General features: G+C 38.5%; 1 protein-coding gene across 4 annotated transcripts in view; it reads left to right on the top strand.

Moving 5' to 3' along the window:
• Window positions 1–18045, top strand: part of accs (1-aminocyclopropane-1-carboxylate synthase homolog (Arabidopsis)(non-functional)) — a 44843-nt gene extending 26798 nt beyond the window's left edge. For 2 of the 4 annotated variants that reach the window (XM_052029157.1, XM_052029158.1), the window contains exons 9-16: window positions 432–509; window positions 1449–1549; window positions 2935–3024; window positions 5417–5462; window positions 9667–9808; window positions 10749–10891; window positions 12128–12281; window positions 13822–17611. In XM_052029157.1, coding sequence (XP_051885117.1) covers window positions 432–509; window positions 1449–1549; window positions 2935–3024; window positions 5417–5462; window positions 9667–9808; window positions 10749–10891; window positions 12128–12281; window positions 13822–14102 — 1035 coding nt within the window. In that variant the 3' untranslated portion in view covers window positions 14103–17611. Of the gene's footprint in view, window positions 1–431; window positions 510–1448; window positions 1550–2934; window positions 3025–5416; window positions 5463–9666; window positions 9809–10748; window positions 10892–12127; window positions 12282–13821; window positions 17612–17677 lie in introns of those variants that run through there. The other 2 variants (XR_007957428.1, XR_007957429.1) reach the window with 2 other exon arrangements.
• The last annotated feature ends 2389 nt before the right edge of the window (window positions 18046–20434 follow it).

Raw genomic sequence — 20434 nt, 5'->3', positions numbered from 1 at the left:
AATCAGCATTGCGTTTGGAAGTAGGATTTAATAGCGTTTTTTTTGTTCAAGACGTTTGTTGATTCTAACACATCAGTTGGATCTAATCACTAATACACCCTCAAATAGCATCAGAACGTGTACACCAACCTCTTATAATTAGTTCACTGCGTAATATGATTCCCTTTCGCTTCTGGTTTCTCCATATCCAGGCTTTGTAGAGAAAATTCCTTTTAAATTCTCCTCTTACCCCCATGGTCTGCAATTCCCCAAATGTGAAAATTGTATACAAGTTGTTTTGGCAAAGGAATGTTATGTGAGCTCTTAGTGTTGGCTTCTGTTTGCATGTAACCTTCATTATATAGCTAAAGGAACTGCAGGAAACTACATGATAGAAAATTATAGGAAGTAAGCCCAAGTCTTGCAGTGAATATCTTTTGGCCTTGTTTTAGGTGACTGATGGTGACACACGTCCATTTCAACTAACAGTGGGAAAGCTTAAGAAATCAATGGAAACTGCACAGCTCCAGGTGAATGATTCAAAAATGTTCATCACTTTTATCATAGAACAGTAATTCCTTTATAACTTAGGTATGGAATGACATTTTTAGTGACTTCAGAAGGTGAGAGTTTGAAAATGTTCATCAAAATTTGGTATATGATGTAAAAGAATCTTACAGTGGTCATTACAACAAGCCTAAAGCTTCATTTAGCAATTTGTCCTTTATGGTCACAGAGCAAAGGACACATTATATCAACAGTTTTCTACCAGTAAACAATTACAGAAGTTGCCAAACATTTTACTGTGCAAGTAATTGTTTCAAGCAATATGTTTGCTATTTCTGTTGATGTACAGGTGACTCCCCCCCACGTTAGGGCTGTTTGGATAACGGAAATTCACCCTTACAGAATTCACAAATCACTACCCAAAAATTTGAGATAGGGAACAAAACTCACTCTCAAGGAATTTATGTGGGGGAAAGACACAAATAAACAAATTATTTCAACTTGCGTTTCTTGATGCATGCGCAGATGACAGTATTACAGATAATTGAGATACAAACCATTTTCTAGGAATACAGTCATTTCCACCCCCACCCAGCACACCCCCCAGATTTAGCTTTTTTCATTTTTAGTCAACTTTAAGACTTGATATATTTCCCCTCTTTAACATACTTGAAACATTTTGCACAATTTGAGAGACTGAGAACAAGGTGGGAACAATTGTAAATCCGAATCAAAAAATGGAAGATGCACATTTGCAGCACCTGAAAAATAAATAATTACAAGTCTGTATTTAGTTATTATAATTACCATTGCACGACTCTCAAAGAAAAGGCATTATTTTATTGGAGGTCCTTTTTTAAAATAATTGGTGGAATATTAAAGTCTTCATTCTAATTGGAATAACTTTTCATTGCAAGGTTGTTTTGCATTTGAGCTAATATATTTTTCCTGTATAACCACAGGGTAAGAGAGTTACGGCCATGATTCTAACAAATCCTCACAATCCCCTGGGTGATATTTATTCGGCAACAGAAATGAAAGAATTTCTTGAATTTGCTAAAAGGTGAGATATCAGCAGTTCCAGAGTGAAAAAAAGAAATGTTTTTACTTTGATACATTCATACAAAAACTTTTAAACTTACTCTTCAATGAGATCGTCTAATGCTCCTGCTGTTATCAGCCTTAGTCTTCCAATCATCCAATTTTAGAAAATAAATCTGACCTTACACATTTTTAATATTTGATCTTATGTACATTTCATTTCATTTCCTTCCTTGTAATTCCACTTGAGTCTTAATAGTGGCCTGTAGTCTGAATCTTTATCACAGCTAAAATGCTTCCTTGGAGGATGGGATATAATTGTTTGACCGTCACTGAAGTAGATCTGCAACAATTGCCCTATTTTGCCTCAAAAAAAAATTACTTTGTATTTCTACACATTCCCTTGACCCATCATCCTCTTGATCCTGTTGGAGTTTAGATCATTAATGTGTGCTGATAAGATTGAGGTTATTTCCTTGCATGTTTGAATGCAAAAAAACTATGATCAGTTTGATTCCAAAGCATAGTTCAAGTTTCTTCGCTCATCTTCTTGATCCTGCATTTTGGTTTAGTTCAATTAGCAGAAGGATTTGATCAGCATGAAGGACACCTGACTGGTACAATTCAATCATTTTAACCCGTGCAATATCATGGATGTACTTTGTGCATGTAATTTCCCTCATATTTTTGGAAGTGGTGTCATGTGATCAATAAAAAAGGCTGTTGCTTGTCCACTGAGTATTAGAAATCACAATCTATCATTTACGTGACATTCCCAGTGTCTTGTTATGTAGATTGGTACTGATTGAGGTCTCCGAAACCATTTAGCAGTTTGGAATATTTGCATTTGGCTGTGTTATAGTCTGGTGGAAGTGAGGGGGGAATAGCAGCAAGGTATAAAATTAAAGCTGTACTGTGAGTAGAAATAGTCAATGACTTTGAGTGATGAAGTAAAATGGGAAAGGTAGCTGATGGTCAAATTTACACTTCTGTATTTATTTTCTTTGGCCTATGCCTTTCTGATGATGTAGAGTTCAATGAAGATTAAAAAACAGGCTCTCAGTTTGCTGTTGCCATTTTACACTAATACACCAAGTCAAGATCTACCTCCATATGCTTTAAATTTATATCATGGAAATATTTTGTTAATAATTATCCAAGGGGCATTTTCCATTTAGGATATTCTTTAAAGAACAAATTAGTTCATCCAGAATGATCTGTTCTTCAAGTGACTTAGATTTTATTTTAGCTAAGGCTACTTTTTCCTGCCCAAAGTTCTATCAAGTCTCTGTGCCATTGAAGGCAAAATGACTGGTAACCCTGGAAAAAATATCAGAACCTTTTGAACTGTTTGAGATTTATAAGTAACTTGGTTAAATGCTTTTTTTTCCCCCCCTGGTGATGCAGATACAAATTGCATGTAATTGTGGATGAAGTGTTCATGCTTTCGGTATTTGATGATGTGAATTCATTCCAAAGTGTCCTCAGCTTTGACAAGTGAGTCTTATTTTTATTTTAAATATTACAAGTCTGATAATTATTTTGATGCTTTGACAATAATTGTTGTGATTGATTTACTTTCATCATCTAGCAGAAACCCATCATCTTTTTTAAAGAATCTGAAGCAACTTGTTGAGGAACGTGGCTGCCTGCTTGCTCTCTCCATGGAGCGAGGCTGACACACACTGGCCTCTGCCATTCACCTTCTCCAAGGCCGTTCCCCAACCAATCCCAGTAACTGCTTCCCAACTGTTTCCTCAGTCCCCACAGCTGTTCCCAAAACACAGATTGGCCTGCCTTCACCTCCAACTGCAGTCCTGGCAAACAGCAAGTACAAGGGTGTATTTCTGCTGCAAATTCATGGCTTCATCTCCCTCATGTAAGAAGTGGTGAATGTGCCAGGGACATCAGTTGTTGTAATCATGACCTTCGAAAAAGGAGCCATCTGATTTCAGTAATTACAGAGGAGTCTCCCTGCCAACTGCCCTGGAGAAAGTCATTGCAAGGATCCCTGTTATTTTCCTCATTGCAGTCGCTGTTCTGCAGTGTAGATTCTGTGCATTGAGAGGTACAAGGGATGTAATCTTCACTGTGAGACATATCCAAGAAAAAAGTAGCAATAACTGCTCGAACCTCACAAAAGCCTCCATCTGACAGAACGAGAATCCTTCTTAAATGTGGCTGTCCTCAGGAATTCAGCACCATTCTCCATCTGTCACAATATGATACGTAGGCCATGGTTTTAACTAATGGATCCATTGCATATCTAACTCCAGTTAAGACTGTGGTCTGTCAAACCTTTATTATTGCTATGACCTCTCTTCTCGATACTGCATCTTACCATCAACAAACTTTCAGCTTGAGTGGAGTTTACAGTTTGAGCAAGAAACTACTTAACCTTCACTTTTCTACTCCAAGGTCACCCCAACATCAGTCATCAAATTATAGTTCAAAGACAACACTTCAGTGTTCATCATTGCCTTCTTTACTGACGCATACAGAAAGATGGGCAATACACTTCAAAGCTATGGACAACTTAACATTACAGCACAGTACAGGCCCTTCGGCCCACAATGTTGTGCTGATATTTCATCCTGCTCTAAGATCTATCTAACCCTTCCCTCCCACATAGACCCCCCCCCCATTTCTCTGTCATTCATGTGTCTATCTAAGAGATAAATGTCCATAATGTATCTGCCTCCACAACCTCTGCTGGCAGTGTGTTCCATATACCCACCACTCACTGTGTAAAAAAAAAACTTACCCCTGACAATCCCCCTTATATCTTCCTCCAATCACCTTAAAGTTATGTCCCCTTGTGTTAGTCATTGTCACCCTGGGAAAAAGTCCCAGGAAAACTTGCAGTAATATTTCAAAGCACTGGAGAAGTATTACCGATGTTGTCTCCATAACGTCCTATAAATCAGGTGGCACGATGGATGAACCAGTATCAGCAATCTCTCCAAGCCTCAAGGCTCTAATCATGCTCAAACAGCTCCAGTGGGTGAGCCACACCATCCATGTGCCTGACTGCAGATTTTGAAACAAACACACCACCCTGAGTTGCATCACCAGATTTCCAGAAAGACAGATAGTATTTCAAAGGCATTCTCAAAGTCTCCTTAAAAGAATGTAACATCCTCACCAACTCATGGGAGACCCTGGACCATGACCATTAAAAATGGAGAAGGATCATCATCTTGGAGGCCATGTGTAAGCAGTGGAAGGACCCCACCTGCCTGCCCCATCAAATGTTACCCACCCAATCTGTGGAAGAATGTGGATCCCACATCTGTCTCGTTGACCACCTTGGCCAGACTGGAATGGAAGAAGGTTATGCCTGATCCTAAAGAACTGACGAAGAAGAAGACTGAAAATGTACATTAGGCATTTCTGGTTTTCTGTCCCAGGGTCCACATTCTGCTCTCATAGGGAAAATCTAACTCATGGATTTCCAGAGCCACTTTTTTTTTTGAAAAAGGAATGAAGTTGCACATCTAGTCCTTCACCTTTACTGCCTGCCTTGTTCAAGTACCAAGTTGCCAAATTTTTCTTCTCCATGTTGAGTAATTGTGAAATTCATTTTTGGGTGTTATACAACCAGTGTACATAATAGACCGCCTTGGTTACAGTTACATTGTGCTGAACTTACATTATGCCAGCATAATGTACTAACCAGCTGTAATTTACAATATTTGATGCTACTATTTTCATGGAATGGGAATATTTGCATTTGAATTGGTTATTGATTGATGACCAGCCTTTGTGTTTTTTAATTTCTTTGCCTGATAATTCAAGACACATTTGTTATCTTTTGCTTAACCTTACCTTGTGCTTTTAAAATAATGAAATATACAGAATTGACAGCTCTGTGGTACTTTTTTTTCAGGCTTCCTGATCCACAGAGAACTCATGTTATGTGGGAAATTAGCAAGGTAAATTTATCCATTACAAAATCTGTATGAATGCATGAGATGCATGTAATGTGTTAAGGCAGCAAAGTGGAAGAGTGAATTGGCACTTTGACGCATTGTGCCGGAGAATGATCATCTCCCATGATGAAAACCCATCATCTCCCATGATGAGTTTTGTCTCTGCTGAATTCATCTGGGAATATATTAAGAAGAGCCACCCAGCTGAAGTGCTGTGGTGGAGCCCAAACCTATTGCCCTATTGTTCTTTGTAGGAGGTGCGGCAGAGTTTATGGAATCCTAGACATCTTAGTGCGGAAGGAGGCATCAGCTTTGTGCCTATGCCAGTTTTAAAATAAAAACTCTTGGGATTAACCCCAGTTTTCATCTCTCTGGCCATTGTTCCTTGAGGTTCCTTTATAAATGCAGTAAGGGTTCCATCATCCTTTCAGATACACAGTTCTGGGTCCTTACTACTCTCTGGGTAAATAGTTTTTCCTCATATCTCCTCAGATACTTCCACCTAAAATTTATGCATCCTTGTAATTTCTCAGCTAAGGGAAAATAGGTCCTTCCTATTCACCCTGGCCAGGCCTCTCATGAATTTATATACAAAGCTACAAAAAAGAATTTCAACTCAAAAAGAGAAACTCTGTTCAGTTTATCTCTGTAATATTTACTTTATTCCAGGAGGGAATTCAGGAAAATCCTCTTTACTCAAGATGTTGTAAAGAACAGGCTAGATAATTGCATGAGAATTAATGAAATAGAAGTGTATGCTAAAGGGATTAAACAAGGTTAAGCTGTAGGAGAATATTGTGAGGCATGAACACTTGACTTGGCTGAATGACTTAATTCTGTACTATCAATTCACTGTGAAGTTACCTCACTTTGATAGTAAGGTGCCCTAATCATTGTTTAAAATAAAGAATAATAAAAACCTTTAAAGGGTAGCTTTCTTCCTGTCAAATGTGATTGAAGTAGAATTCATTAACCCTCTTCAAAGGGAATTAGTTAATTGCAAAGAGAGGGATACTGGGAAATATAAAGGAAAAAATTAGGTAAGTCATGGAAAAATGGTGAGCTGAATTGGCCTGTTGGGTTTTTTTACTGTTGTGATCTTTTCATGGATTTCTGTGGCAAAATTGTCAGTAATCCAAGGCTAAGTTATCATGATGATCATTGTACATTTTCTAATGACGGTCAAAAACATTGTGAGAACTGGAGGAGAGATTGCCTATTGACAAAAGTGGTGCAAGGTAACCCGAAGGGAATAAGGATAAGAATGTAAACAGGAGTGAGGAAACACAGTGTTTTAAAATGTTTTGTTCCTGTTATTGTAGAGATGTTCAGGTCACACATGGAAAATGAGTTTTATGAGAGAAATGAAGGTCAATTTAATATTATCAGTGTTGGAAAAGATTACAGTTACAACAGCAGTATGTTGTCCCTCTGTAATAGCAAGATATATCATGAAGCTTAGCTAGAGCAATATCAGTGAAAACAAATTTTTCACTTCAACACAAAAGATGTGAGGGAAGAGGTGCAGAAGTTGAGTGAAAGAGAGAAGTTTTAAAGCAGGAGACTAAGTTGGCATGGCAGTGAGGTTTAAGGAGGGAATTGCGGAGCTTTGAGTCAAGGCAGTTAAACTCTGGGGTGAACCAGAGGTTGCATTTGAAGGAGTGCAGTGATTTTGCAGGCTTCAGAGATTGGGAGGGGTGAGGCCATGGAGGGATTTCCAAACCTGGATGAGGATTTTAAAATTAAGGGATGTTCAGACCAGGAACCAGTGTAGGTCAGAAAGATAAATGTGATGGATGTGCAGGACTTGAGGTCAGTCAATATGCAGGGAGCAGAGTTTTAGATGAGCAAAAATGCAGTTAGGATGGAAGAAGGGAGATTGAACATTAATCTAGTTTGGATATAACAAAGATTTGGATGGAGATTAGCAGCAGATGATATGAGGTCTTGTGTTACAAGTGGAAGTAGATGCCTTTCCATGGATTGGAAATGGGACAGGAAACTCGCCTTGAGGTCGTATGCATCACTAAGGTTGCAAAGAGCCTGGCTTACTTTTAGCCAATTACTGGGGGTAGAAATAATGGGCAGGGAAATAGTTTTTGATGGTGATAAAAGGCATTGGCTCAAGTTGGAGGAATTTTTTGTTATTCCAATGTTGGGTGTTGGTTATGTCAAATCAGAACCAGTCAAGAGGTTCACATAGTTGATGGTGATATGGAATTCTGTGTTGTCTGTGTATATGGACCATAATACTGCCAAGGAATAGCATGTGAATAACAGGGGCTAAAGTGAGTTCCATGGATGAGTCAGCCCATAGATAAAAATGTAGGACTGCGGATTACAGCCAGATTATTCTCTGGCTGTAAATCTATATAACAGCATGAAGTTGAGCAAGCAGAGTACACCAAGGTAGAACTTATTTTCACAAAAACAGAATAAATATCGTAGAATGGTTAATTTTGGAAATTATGATTAAGCTGGAAGCTAAAATATAAGTGAAATAAGTGAACTTAATTTGTTTTACATTTTGATATATTCACTTTAGTAATTTCCAAATACCTGCATGTAATTTGTCATTTAAGCTGAGTTTTTTTAAATATGGTAAATCATTTTTGGGCATCTGGACACTGATAACAAGGCCAGCATTTGATGCTCATCCTTGAGTTCTTGAGAACTTGGTGGTCATCCACCATCTGGATTCATTACAGTGCTGTTGGGGAGGGAGCTGCAGGGTTTTAGACCCAGTGATGATGAAGTAACTGGATCAGGATAGTGTGCAACTTGGAACCTGTAAATGGGATTGTTCCCATGTGTCTCAAGCCTTGTCCTCCTTGTTGGTAGAGATTGCAAGTATTGGGGGATACTGTTAGAGTGACTTAGGTGAGTAACTGCAGGGCAGTTTATCAGTAGTAATCGATGTGTGATCAGTGGATGGAATGAATATTATAGAGCAGGCTGGCCAAGTTAAGTTTCTGATCAATGATGACCTCAGGATGTTGATGGTGGAGAACTTGGAGATGGTAATTCCATTGAATGTCAGGGGTAGGTGGCTAGACTCTTTGTTGAACATGGTCATTATCTGGCACTTTTGTGGCGTGAATTTTACCTGCCACTTATCAGCCCATGCCTGAATGTTGTCTAGGTCTTGCTGCATGCAAGCATGGACTTCTTCATTTGCTGAGGAGTTGTGGATGGAATTGAACATTGTGCAATCATCAGCGAATATCCCTTCTCTGACCTTATGGAAGGAAGGTCATTGATGAAGCAGCTGAAGATGGTTGGGCCTGGGACACTGCCGCAAGGAACTCCTGCAGTGGTGTCCTGGGCCTGGGGATGAGATGATTGACCTCCAACAACTACAGCCATCTTCTTTTGTTCAAGGTTTGCTCAGCAGTAATTAATGGCTTAGTATACCATCTTCAAAAACTTGCTTAGACCTCACGTCAAAATTTACTGGGTATTCTGCAGTGAGGCAAAATCTTACGTGGTTTAACTTCACATCAGTTCAGGAGATTTCCTTTGATTCTGTTATAGAAAGCTGCAAACAAAGAAGCCAATATAGTGAGACACTGGATCAATAAAAAAACTTTGGATTTTGCGGAGGGCAAAATCCCAAGGTCAGTGTCACTTTCACAGAATAATGAAGACAAATGCCGGTGGTTTCACCATTATTACCACTGCAAAGTCTGAGCCATTAGGTCATAAGACTCATCCCAGAACTTCAATGTCTGGCACTTTTGTGGCTTGAATGTTACCTGCCATTTATCAGCCTATGCCTGAATGTTGTGTAGGCCTTGCTGCATGCTAAAGTGTGATGCACGTAAGGGAGCATACTGATTGCCAGAGGGAGAATAACCCTGAAATTTACCTTTGTGCGACTACTGTCATTGCAATCTGAAATTGCAAGCTTAAATCGTATGTGAATTTGTTACAAGCCACCAACACATTACGGCGAATCTCTTCACTGGTGATTATCTTGCAGGAGCAAAATCTATTGACTGTGCATAAATAAAATTAATACTGAATCTCATCAAGTGCACATCCTATTGAGTGGGCACATGGTGACAGTTCTTTCTGATCTCCAGGGAATCTGTTGCTTGGCCTGCTTGCTTGAGGATGTTGAGTAAAAATGCATGACTAAATAGACTGAGGAGATGTGAGCAATATCAGGAGATAAGTAAATTAACCTTGTTTTATCATTATTTAGGATTTTGCAGCCAGTGGACTTCACATCAGTACCCTGCACACTGAGAATGCAGACGTTATTAGTGCCCTTGGCCGACTTTCATGCTTCCATGGTGTTCCAGGTCCCACACAACGTATAGTAACACAATTACTGAAAGACCAAGGTAAGATACCAAAGTCGAGAAGTGCCGTGTTCCAACTGTGCGTGGAATATATATGTCAATTAAGCAGTGAATTGGCAGTGCTTCACATGAAATATATTGCCTTGCATGGATTGGAAATCTAGGGCAAAACAGTTAGTTAGATACAGCAGATCATCTTTATTTCTTAAGCAACACTTTTGGATCTTTGTGTGCTGTAAATAGTCCAGGTCTCAGAAGCAGAATGAAGGGCAGGGATCACAGCTGCCCAGAGGCCATGAATTTTGTGCCAGGTCTGACATCTTGATCTTCAGATGCCCTTTCTCCAGTTGACAAAAGACTGTGTTCATGTATTCAAGGTGGTGGTGAATTTCATCACTGGCATCTGCCTTTGCTGAGAGGTGGCTCCTGAGAATTGGGAAGTGGTTGACATTTTCCAGGGCCTCACCGTGAACGTTTTTTTGTAGGCTTTGAGTTGCTGCCTGAGAAGAGCTGTGGCACTGTTGAAAGATTCAACGTTGATCTTCTTGCAGCAGCACTTCTGTTGATACTGGTGTTTTGGTGTTGGGTTATTCATCTGTAGCCTGAATAGCATTTTATACAGTTCCATCACAACATTCCTGCTCTGACATACAATAAAAAAACTGGTATCCTGTAGGCTGTCTTAACCACCTTATCAATTTTGTGTTGATTCTGTACTGATCAAAGCATTAATTGTGAGAAAATATCAGTGTGATCTTTGAGTTTAATGCTAAAATTTGTATAAAAAGACCTCGTATGATGTTATTCCAGCTATAAAGGTAATGTGATGAAATGTCTCTTTAAATTGTTTGGTGTAAAAGTGATTTTCTATAACTTGTGGCATTTTGTGTAACAGATTTTCTTTCCAAGATGATGAAAATTTCATGCAGTCTCCATAAAAGTCAAGTCCTCCATTGATATTTTTGTCTCCATTTTTCTGTAGATTGGTTCAATCATGTTTTCTTGCCAACGAATCGAGCCAGATTAAAAACTGCCCACAAGTGTATGACGAATGAACTAATAGCAATGGACATTCCATTCCTGAACCGGCGTGCCGGCCTTTATATCTGGGCTGATCTTAGAAAGGTATTCACCACAATCTTTTTTTTCATTGGTTTTCTTTCTTTGCTGTACCAGAAGTATAAAGAAATTAACTTAGGATTCATTTCAATTATTTCAATATATACATTCTATAATAAGAAAAGGAATACAGTTGTTTTGACAAATCATATTTTTCATGTTACGAATCTTTACTTTTGATTTCAGACCAGGGGAATATGTAGGATCTCTTGCATGAAATGCATGTGGCAAAGACTTAGTCTGTTCCAAGTAGATGAGTTTAAATTGGCAATTTTGCCTTGATAAAAAGTGTAGCTATGGTTATGTGGCCAGAGAACTGTATCATAGTGGTGCATTGAGAAGCAGGAATGAAGGCAAATTTTTTGAATGTGGTGGATGGCATTCTGCTTGTGCATTTGGTCTGTGCTGTGCAACATAATGTCTGTGAAGAGTAAGTCTTTCAGCACTCCTGACCCTCCTTTCAATAGCTACCGTAATGTTTCAAGAACATAAGACAAATGTAGGCTATTAGTGTTTTATGTGCCACTTTGTATGAAAAATGCAGAGGATTTAAGCTCTCATTAAAGCTCTCATACATGACTTAGGCCATTCTGCTAATAGTTGAGACAAGAAATGACAAATACAGAGATGACAATTTGAAGTGCAAATAAATTGATGTAGAGATAAAGACTGTGGAGAGATGATGTGGATGAAAACAACACAGAGAGTAGTTAGTGTACCACAATAGAGAGGGCATTGACTTTGGATGGTGATGTTTTCGTGCTTGGTAGAGATAGAGACCTGATCAGGGAGATTCGGGTAGGAAGTTGTGAGAAAAGGGGAACAAACTTGAGGGAACAGAATGTTCATGGTCTGGGGTGAGATGGTGGTTCAGACAAGATGCACATTAGAAGTTTTGCCCTCCACCATGCAGAATTTTTGGACAATGATTTTAAAGGGCAGAGAGTAAAGGACAGGTTTTGGTGAAGGGATTGATGATGATTATGGTGATTGACTACTTTGTCTTTTTGTACTGAATTGTGAACATTCACCAATCCATTATTCTAAAACAGTTGAATCTTCTAGACGTTTTATTGAATTGAAGTCTTTCATTGGTGGAACATTTATGTTCTTGCATACCTCCTGTTTTGAGATTTTTACTATCATGGCAAGGGTGAAATAATAACTTGTATTACGTGATTCAGCAGACGGACCACAGCAATGAAAATCACAAATATAATGTATGTGCATCTTCCCATTCAGTACTTAAAGAACCCAACATTTGAAGAAGAAACAAAACTATGGAAGCGATTTCTTAATAATAAAATCCTTCTCAGCAGTGGGAGGTCATTTGGATGTTGTGAACCTGGATGGTTCAGCATTGCATTTGCTGACAAAACCAATTGGCTACAATTAGGTGAGTACAGTGACAACAATAACTTTGATCTGTTGGTTCCAGTTTGGTGTTTTTATCTTCAGTCTTTTTTAGCCTATCTCATCTAAATATGTATTTACCACAGAGCTTTTCCTTTGGCTGATGAGCATAAGATCTGAGTACAATTCAGATACAAATTCTAGCGTTTCTGTTGTTACAGAAAATCAACTGATGCAAGCTAGTTTGGTTTCAAACATACAACCCATAATATTCCAATTTGTTTTTAATGATCTGAAGTCATTGCATCAACTCTTATTGTAAAGCAAAGATCATTCTGTTTTATTTTAATATTAATGCTGGAAATCAGTTACAAGTCTTCTTACCATGACCTGGCATCACCCCAGCAAAGTCACTTGAGCTTGTTGCCATTCTCGTGGTGACTGAGTTACATTTGCTTTTGGGAACACTGTTGGTATTTGGAAAGAAAAAGCTGATTAGATTTCATGGAACTAAAAACAAATATGGTGACGTCCTGGTAGAAAGTATCCAGATATTTAATTAGTGCAAATTTGTGTCGTGTGGACCCACATGTTCTCTCCCATTGTATAAAATGCAGCATTTTTATACTTAATCAGAGACGTGGTATAGTAACTCAAAGTATCCTCATCCAATGTCCAAAAATATTTTTGCTGGCCCAAAGCCAACCAAGTAAAGATTAGCTTGTGATCAGTCATTTCTGATATCACTAGCCCTGTGTGATCACTCTGTGCTCTGCAGCCCCATCTCCATTAGGGCCTGGATGTCCTGCACTGGGAAGAAAGGAATGTCCTGTTCAGCCATAACTAAGTCATGTATCAAGAACAGACTGTCCATCTCCACCCTCGCATTCCTCCTTGAACCTTGGTCTTCGCTACACTCCCTTATATCACTCACTGTCAAGGGGCTAACTCTGACAATGCTATTATCTCTGCTGCACTCCAGTGGAAGTCAGGCTGTCCCTGACCCCATCCTTTTTGTGGCTTAGCAGAAGATTGTTCCGTCCTCCTTATTTCTAATCTACCTTCTTGATTCCTCTGCATGCAGATCCTCATGGTTTAACTTAATTAGCTATAGACAGCAAATGTACATTGCTGTCTTACAAGTGCAGAAATTAACCCCCTGCTGTCTCATTCTTACTCCTATTATTTTCCCCTTCATCCTGTGTAATAACATTACTATTGATGGACATAGTGAAGCCCATGTAGATGGCTCCAAATTTGAAGCTATGTTGGAATGGGGCAAATCAGTGCTACAGAGTCCAGTATATCAGTGTGAGCAGTTTGTAATAATAAACTGGGATTTTGGACAGTAAAATCATGATGAGTGCCTTAGTTTTACTGTGCAAAATCCCAGTTTATTATGTTATTAACAGACTTAATTGGCTGACATGATTGTTCTATGGGCATTCAGTGAATCATAATTTCCAAAGGAGTTGAGTGGAGACTTAAAAATAATGTTGTGGTTTAAATTTGTTATGTGATAAATATACCAGTCGTTCATTGCCGCATTCCTAAATAATGAGACATGAATTTTGTTCTGTTAGGAATGCACAGACTTAGGAAGGTCCTAGAGGAGCAAGATTCAGTAATCCAGTCTATTGAAAAAGAGCCTAATTCTGATTCTGAGAATAGAACCAAAATTGCTGAAGATGTCATAGAAGTTGGTGTTCAGCCATCTCAAGCAGACCCTGCTCTCGATGGTCTGATTGGACTTCTTCGTGAACAGATTCGAACAACTGACTGGTTACAAAGAAACACTGCTGAACAGTTTGCTCAAGAGAATCCTGAAGTCCATGAAGTTTTCTGCAAGCTTGCAGAGAAATAATCTGTCTTGTAATTTACAGAAATGCGTTAATGAGAATGTATTAGTCATTAATTTCAGGGACTGATAAGCTGGAAACATAACACTGAATTGGTACTATAGAACTCTGCTGGTAATTTTAACTTTTATCTTTTTTTTACTTATTTCTAGTTTTATCTGTACACAAAGCCACACTTCCCATTCTAAGGGAATTTATGACTTGATGCGTTGAGAAATGTCACTTTCATGGGACTGCAGCACCATCAAGACTTGCAATTTCATTAATTGATTAAATTGGGGCAGAAGTGACCAAATACAGGACAAGGACACCAAAAGATCTACTTCCTTCTGTCACACAATTAAACAATAATGTAGAATCCATTGCACTATCCCCTTAATAATGAGGACATCAGCTCATTTATTTTATACAGGCTGCAAATAAACTAAATCCATAGAAACCATATCAGCCTTTTATTGTGAATGAAACTACTTGATAGGTCTCATTTGGGTTTTTAAAATGTTGGTTCAGATATTGTCAACTGCTTTCTTTGCAATGTTATTCGTGACTATCAGGAGCCACAGTTGATTTTTTAGTTGTCACTTTTTTGTGTATTTTAGGAGAGGAGAAAGGACTTGCTCATGAATCCAAGGCAGATGTTTTTAAATCTCATCAAATGTAAAATGAAACGTTCTAATGTACAGTCCATTTAGACTAATGTGTATTTAGGGCAATAAAATTGTGAAGCTGAACATAGCAGAAAATAGTGTAAATATAAAAATAATCTGCAGCAGACTGATGAGCACTTGAAAAAATAAAAACGGGTGGGTGAAGCCCTGCTACCAAAAATTAGATTTTGACAAAGGGCTGCACCTGAAACAGAACAAATTTTCTTTGTTGCAGATTGTGCATTTCTACTATCTTCTGATTTTGTTCAAAATTTCTGGTACTTTTAACTCCACAAGGGAATCCACATCCATTGTGCAAGGGGCTGCAAGTTTGTCCAAAGCTTTGATTAACTCATTCATATTTTGAAAGCTCACCAGTCAAATTAAATTCCTGATTCAAGGATACAGTTAATAATGTCCTTGGAAGATCAAAGCTCTCATCTGTGAACAAGTAAGAACATAAGCAATGAAGTCTGCCATAAAATTCACATGTGGGAATGATTGTACATAATCTATGACTGCCAGAGCATGCTGTTCTCGTGAGTGAAGTAAAAAGCTGGCTCCAGCCATTTAAAAAATATTACATGTGCTTTCCATTTGTTTTAAATGATAATAAATTGTTGAAGAAAAAGAAAGAACAATGAATGGGAATGCACATTATATGACTGTACACATGGCATTAGGAAGACTTTCAACTCCTTCAACTAAACCACAGTAAAAGAAAGAGGAGGATGCTGTAAAAGGATTTCTACACCATTCAAGTGTTTTGAGTATGTCTCAGCAAATCATCTTTAGTATTCCTGTTTGATGCCCTATTAAAAATTATTTTTTAGTTGAAATACATTGAGTTTTTGTGGGCATTTTGAACGTTAGGATGGTTAGATGGTTTGTAGTTATTCCTTCAGAAGATATTTCATACCATGATAAAATTATATTGTGTTTACATTGAAAACATTATTCAGAAAGAATACTAGATGCTTCAGATTTTGTACATCCTATTTATTAAATTTACATCACTTTTAATTGCATTTAATGCCAAATTAATTTAAATATGTGGCGGTGTTTGTGCATCCTACTTGTCCTTTCTCGTGGCAACTCATTTTTAGGAGGAATATAGTTTTTGTCATTTGAATGAATACTGCTTCTCTTCTGAGGGAATTTTTTTTTAAATCTGGAGTTCCATGCTTTTACATTGGGAAGGGTTTCTAATTTGATGGCTGCCATTGGTTATGATTTTTGAGTGCTTAAAGTTAAAGTTATCTGTTGAAGATGTGAATGCTAAATGATCTTCCAGTTGAAGAAGCTTCCTGAAATTGTTACAACTATGGAAAAACCTCAGAATTATCATTATTGACCAATGTGTTTTTTGCCTCCCTAATTGGATAAAATAGATAAAAGTTTAAATATTTTGACATTGGTCAATACATCATCAGAAACCTTCACCACAAACATTACCAGTCTTTTTTAGAGGAAGAGAGCACACTAATTCCAGCCTTGGGATAAAAATTAAAAGGGGAATAAATTACAAGAGCTATGAGGAGACAGAAGTTGGACTAATTGGATAAATGTGCCAAATAGCTTGCACATGTATGATGGGCTAAATAGCTGTATCACTGCATGATCATTTTCTATTTCAGACTGTGACTATTTATGTGAGTTATTTTTCTCTCTAAAAGTTTAATCAGTCTCAAACATGGGATTTATCAAGGTTCACTGAATAAAACTAAACTGAATAGTTAAACAGGTCTACTTCCTGTTACATCCTGCTACCTTCATAATTTGTCAGCTCACTGCTAAATTTAACTTGTGTGGCAGAGAGGACCAATGTTTTGATGGAATACCTTTCACAGTATTTGGACTGAGTTCTGTTGTATTGTTATTTGGCAGTGTGACTTGTGATGCTGGTTTTGTGTGGTTAATTAAATTGGCAGTTTCATGGAAACACTTTTAGGGAATATTGAGTGTCTTGACGTCACTGAAATGAAATGTGCATATATCTGATTTTGTAAATATGATTGTATTCCTGTTGTCCAAAAAGAATGAGGAACCATGGTTGATTTTGGGGGGAAAATTAAAAGAAAAAAGGAACATTTTAAAAAAAAGTATGTAGTTCCTTATTGACAAGCATTTGTCAATTTTCCATTTTAAAATGAAATATAATGATAGTATTTCCCCGTCTGGTTCACACTTAAGTTCTAGCAGGTGATTAAATTACTAGAAAGGCAAAATAGCACAGATGCTGGAAATCTGAAATAAAACAGAGCAAAAAATTGCTGAAGATAGCAGGTCAGGCAGCATCCATAAAGAGAGAACAACATTGGAGTCATTAATCTGAAATGTTAATTCTACTTCTCTCCCCACAGAGTCTGCCTGACCTGAGTATTTCCAGCATATCTTGTTTTAGATCAAACTACTAGGTTTTTCATTTCCTTCAGTACTGAAAGTACTGTGGAACTCTGTTACGTGAGTACTTTGTATTGGTCTGCCTTTAATTTTGCTTTCTTCCAGTAATGGCTAGTGTTTCAATCAATGGCTGTCATTATCCATGAGGCACAAATGTAATATGTCAATTGTTATCTTAGAACATTGTCACAAGGACTAGGTCACCATGTGGCCTAGATGCCTGAAGCTAATATATGTAGAAGTAAGATTTAATTGTCTGTTTGTGTTATGAAACCCAAATGGGATGGGGAAGGCAAATAAATTTCATATAAAATATGTTGGATCCAATGCTGTACAATATTGATTCAATGTGATATACATTTAGTGTTTAAGCAGTTTTAAACATGCCACTTGTTAATATATTGATTATGTAAAATAGTTTTTATTTTGAACTCTTTATTCATATGTCCAGTAAAATTATGTTATTGCCACTTTAAGTACTTTGACTCTGCATTTTATATAACTGCCTTCATGTCTTCCTTTTTCAACAGTCCCTTGGGGTGGAGAGTGGTTTGCTTCCACTCCAGTTCTGTTGGTCTTAAGGCAGCTTAAGAGTGATGTGCAGGAACTACAGGTTCTACTACAGGTGAGCTTCATGGGTGTGTGGTTAGTGTATATATCTTTCCATGTTTGCGAATACAATGCCCTACACAAAAATAAGAGTCTATATCATGATACAATTACATTCCAGGTAAAAACTATAGTAATATATATGTGATAAAGAAGATTTTAGTACAAATTAAATAATTAATTGAAAAGCCCAAAAAAAAGCTGCAAATGGTGAAACTCTGAAATAAATGCAGTACTGGATATGCTCAGCAGGTTAGACAGCATCTGCAGAGTGAGAAATAAAGTTAACTTGCAAGTTGCATACACTTCATCAGACTAACGAATGGTTATTGAAGTCTTAATGCCTTTCTTGTCTTCACAGAAGCCACCTGACCTGCTGAGTATCTCCAGCATTTTCCATTGTTATATTAAATATAGAGTATTGGTTTATTATTGTCACTTTACCGAGGTACAGTGAAAAACTTGTCTTTCATACTGATCGTACAGGTCAATTCATTACACAGTGCAGTTACATTGAGTTAGTACAGAGTGCATTGAGACAGTACAGGTAAAAACAATAACAGTACAGAGTAAAGTGTCACAGCTACAGAGAATGTGCAGGTAGACAATAGCAAGGTCACAAGGTAGATCGTGAGGTCAGAGTCCATCTCATCGTATAAGGGCACCGTTCAATAGTCTTATCACAGTGGGATAGAAAATGTCCTTAAGCCTGGCGGTATGTGCCCTCAGGCTCCTGTATCTTCTACCTGATGGAAGAGGAGAGAAGAGAGAATGAGCCGGGTGGGTGGGGTCTTTGATTATGCTGGCTGCTTTGCCAAGGCAGCAAGAGGTAAGAGTCCCAGCAGGGAAAGCTGGTTTCTATGACACGCTGGGCTGTGTCCACAACTCTCTGCAGTTTCTTGCAGTCCTGGGCAGAGCAGTTGCCATACCAAGCCATGATGCATCCAGATAGGATGCTTTCTATGGTGCATCGATTAATAGTTGGTGAGTGTCAAAGGGGACATACCGAATTTCTTTAGCCTCCTGAGGAAGTAGAGGGGCTGGTGAGCTTTCTTGGCTGTGGCATCTACGTGATTTGACCAGGACAGGCTATTGGTGATGTTCACTCCCAGGAACTTGAAGCTTTCAACCCTCTCGACCCTCTAGACAGGTGCATATATACTGCCCCCTTTCCTGAAGTCAATGACCAACTCTTTTGTTGACATGGAGTGAAAGGTTGTTGTCATGACACCATGCCACTGAGCTCTCCATCTCCTTCCTGTACTCTGACTCATCATTGTTTAGGATACGGCATACCACTGTAGTAGGAGTTAGAGCAGAATCTGGCCACACATTAATGAGTATATAGGGAGTAGAGTAGAGGTCTGAGGACGCAGCCTTGTGGAGCACCAGTGTTGAGAATAATCGTGCTGGAGGTGTTGCTGCCTACCCTCACTGATTGCGGTCTGTTGGTCAGAAAGTCAAGGATCCAGTTACAGAGGGAGGTGTTGAGTCCCAGATCTCAGAGTTTGGTGACGAGTTTGCTTGGAATTATAGTATTGAAGGCAGAGCTGTAGTCAATAAACAATAGTCTAACATAGATGTCTTTACTGTCCAGATGCTCCAGAGCTGAGTGTAGGGCCAGAGAGGTGGTGTCCGCTGTAGACCTGTTTCAGTGATAGGCAAATTGCAGTGGGCCGAGATTTTCTGGGAAGCTAGAGTTGATGTGTGCCATGACCAGCCTCTCAAAGCACTTCATGATGGTGGATGTCAGAGCCACTGGTCGGTAGTCATTAAGGCATGCTACCTTGCTTTGATTGTGAATGTAATATTGTATGATTTCAAAAGATCTGCATTGTTTCATCAAGTTAGGATAATAAAGAACTCGGCCACACAGAGGAAGAAGGTGAAGATTCAATTCTGAGTTAGCTATCTCTACTGTGGTGATTGTAATGGCCATACCATTGCAAATAGAGTACGAATAAACAGGCTATCATTACATTGGGTGTCTGTGAATAGAGAGGCACTGCAGGGATTGGTTCTGGGGCCCCAACTGTTCAGTGTATATCAATGATGTGTATGAGACAGTGTAATATGTATGAAATGATACTCACTTGGGTGGCAGTGTGGATTATGAGGAGTATACAGGGAGACTTCAAGAAGATGAGCACAAGCTACATGAACTGGCGAGGACATGGCAGATAATCTGGAAAAATGTGAGCTCATTTACATTAGCAGAACAAAAATTGAAAGGCTGAGCATTTTATTAAATGGTGAGAGATTGAAAGGTGTTGATGTTCATAAGGACCTGCATGTCCTGTTTCACAATTCACTCAAAGTCAATGTGGAGGTAGAGTAAGCAGTTAGGAAAGCAAATAGTATATTGACCTTTATTGTAAGAGAATTTGGTTACAAGAGTGAAGATGCCTTAAGCAGAAATCTAGTGCGACTGCATCTGGAGTATCGTGTACAGGTGTGGTTTCCCTGGTGAATGAAGGATATTCTTGTAATAGAGGGTTCACTAGATTGGTTCCTGGGCTGGGGGACTTTTGTTCTATGAGGTGACCTTAAGCAGAGTTTGGAAGAATGACAAATGATGTCAGTGAGGCGGCACAGCAAGGAGTGCTGCTGTCACACAGCTCCAGTGACCAGGTTTGACTCAGATGCTGAGTGTGGAGTTGCAGATTCTCCCTCTGACT

Source organism: Pristis pectinata, chromosome 14 (genome assembly GCF_009764475.1).
Source record: "Pristis pectinata isolate sPriPec2 chromosome 14, sPriPec2.1.pri, whole genome shotgun sequence".
NCBI lineage: Eukaryota > Metazoa > Chordata > Chondrichthyes > Rhinopristiformes > Pristidae > Pristis > Pristis pectinata.
Note: the sequence above shows the minus strand (reverse complement) of the source record. Positions and strands in the feature narration are given on the sequence as shown.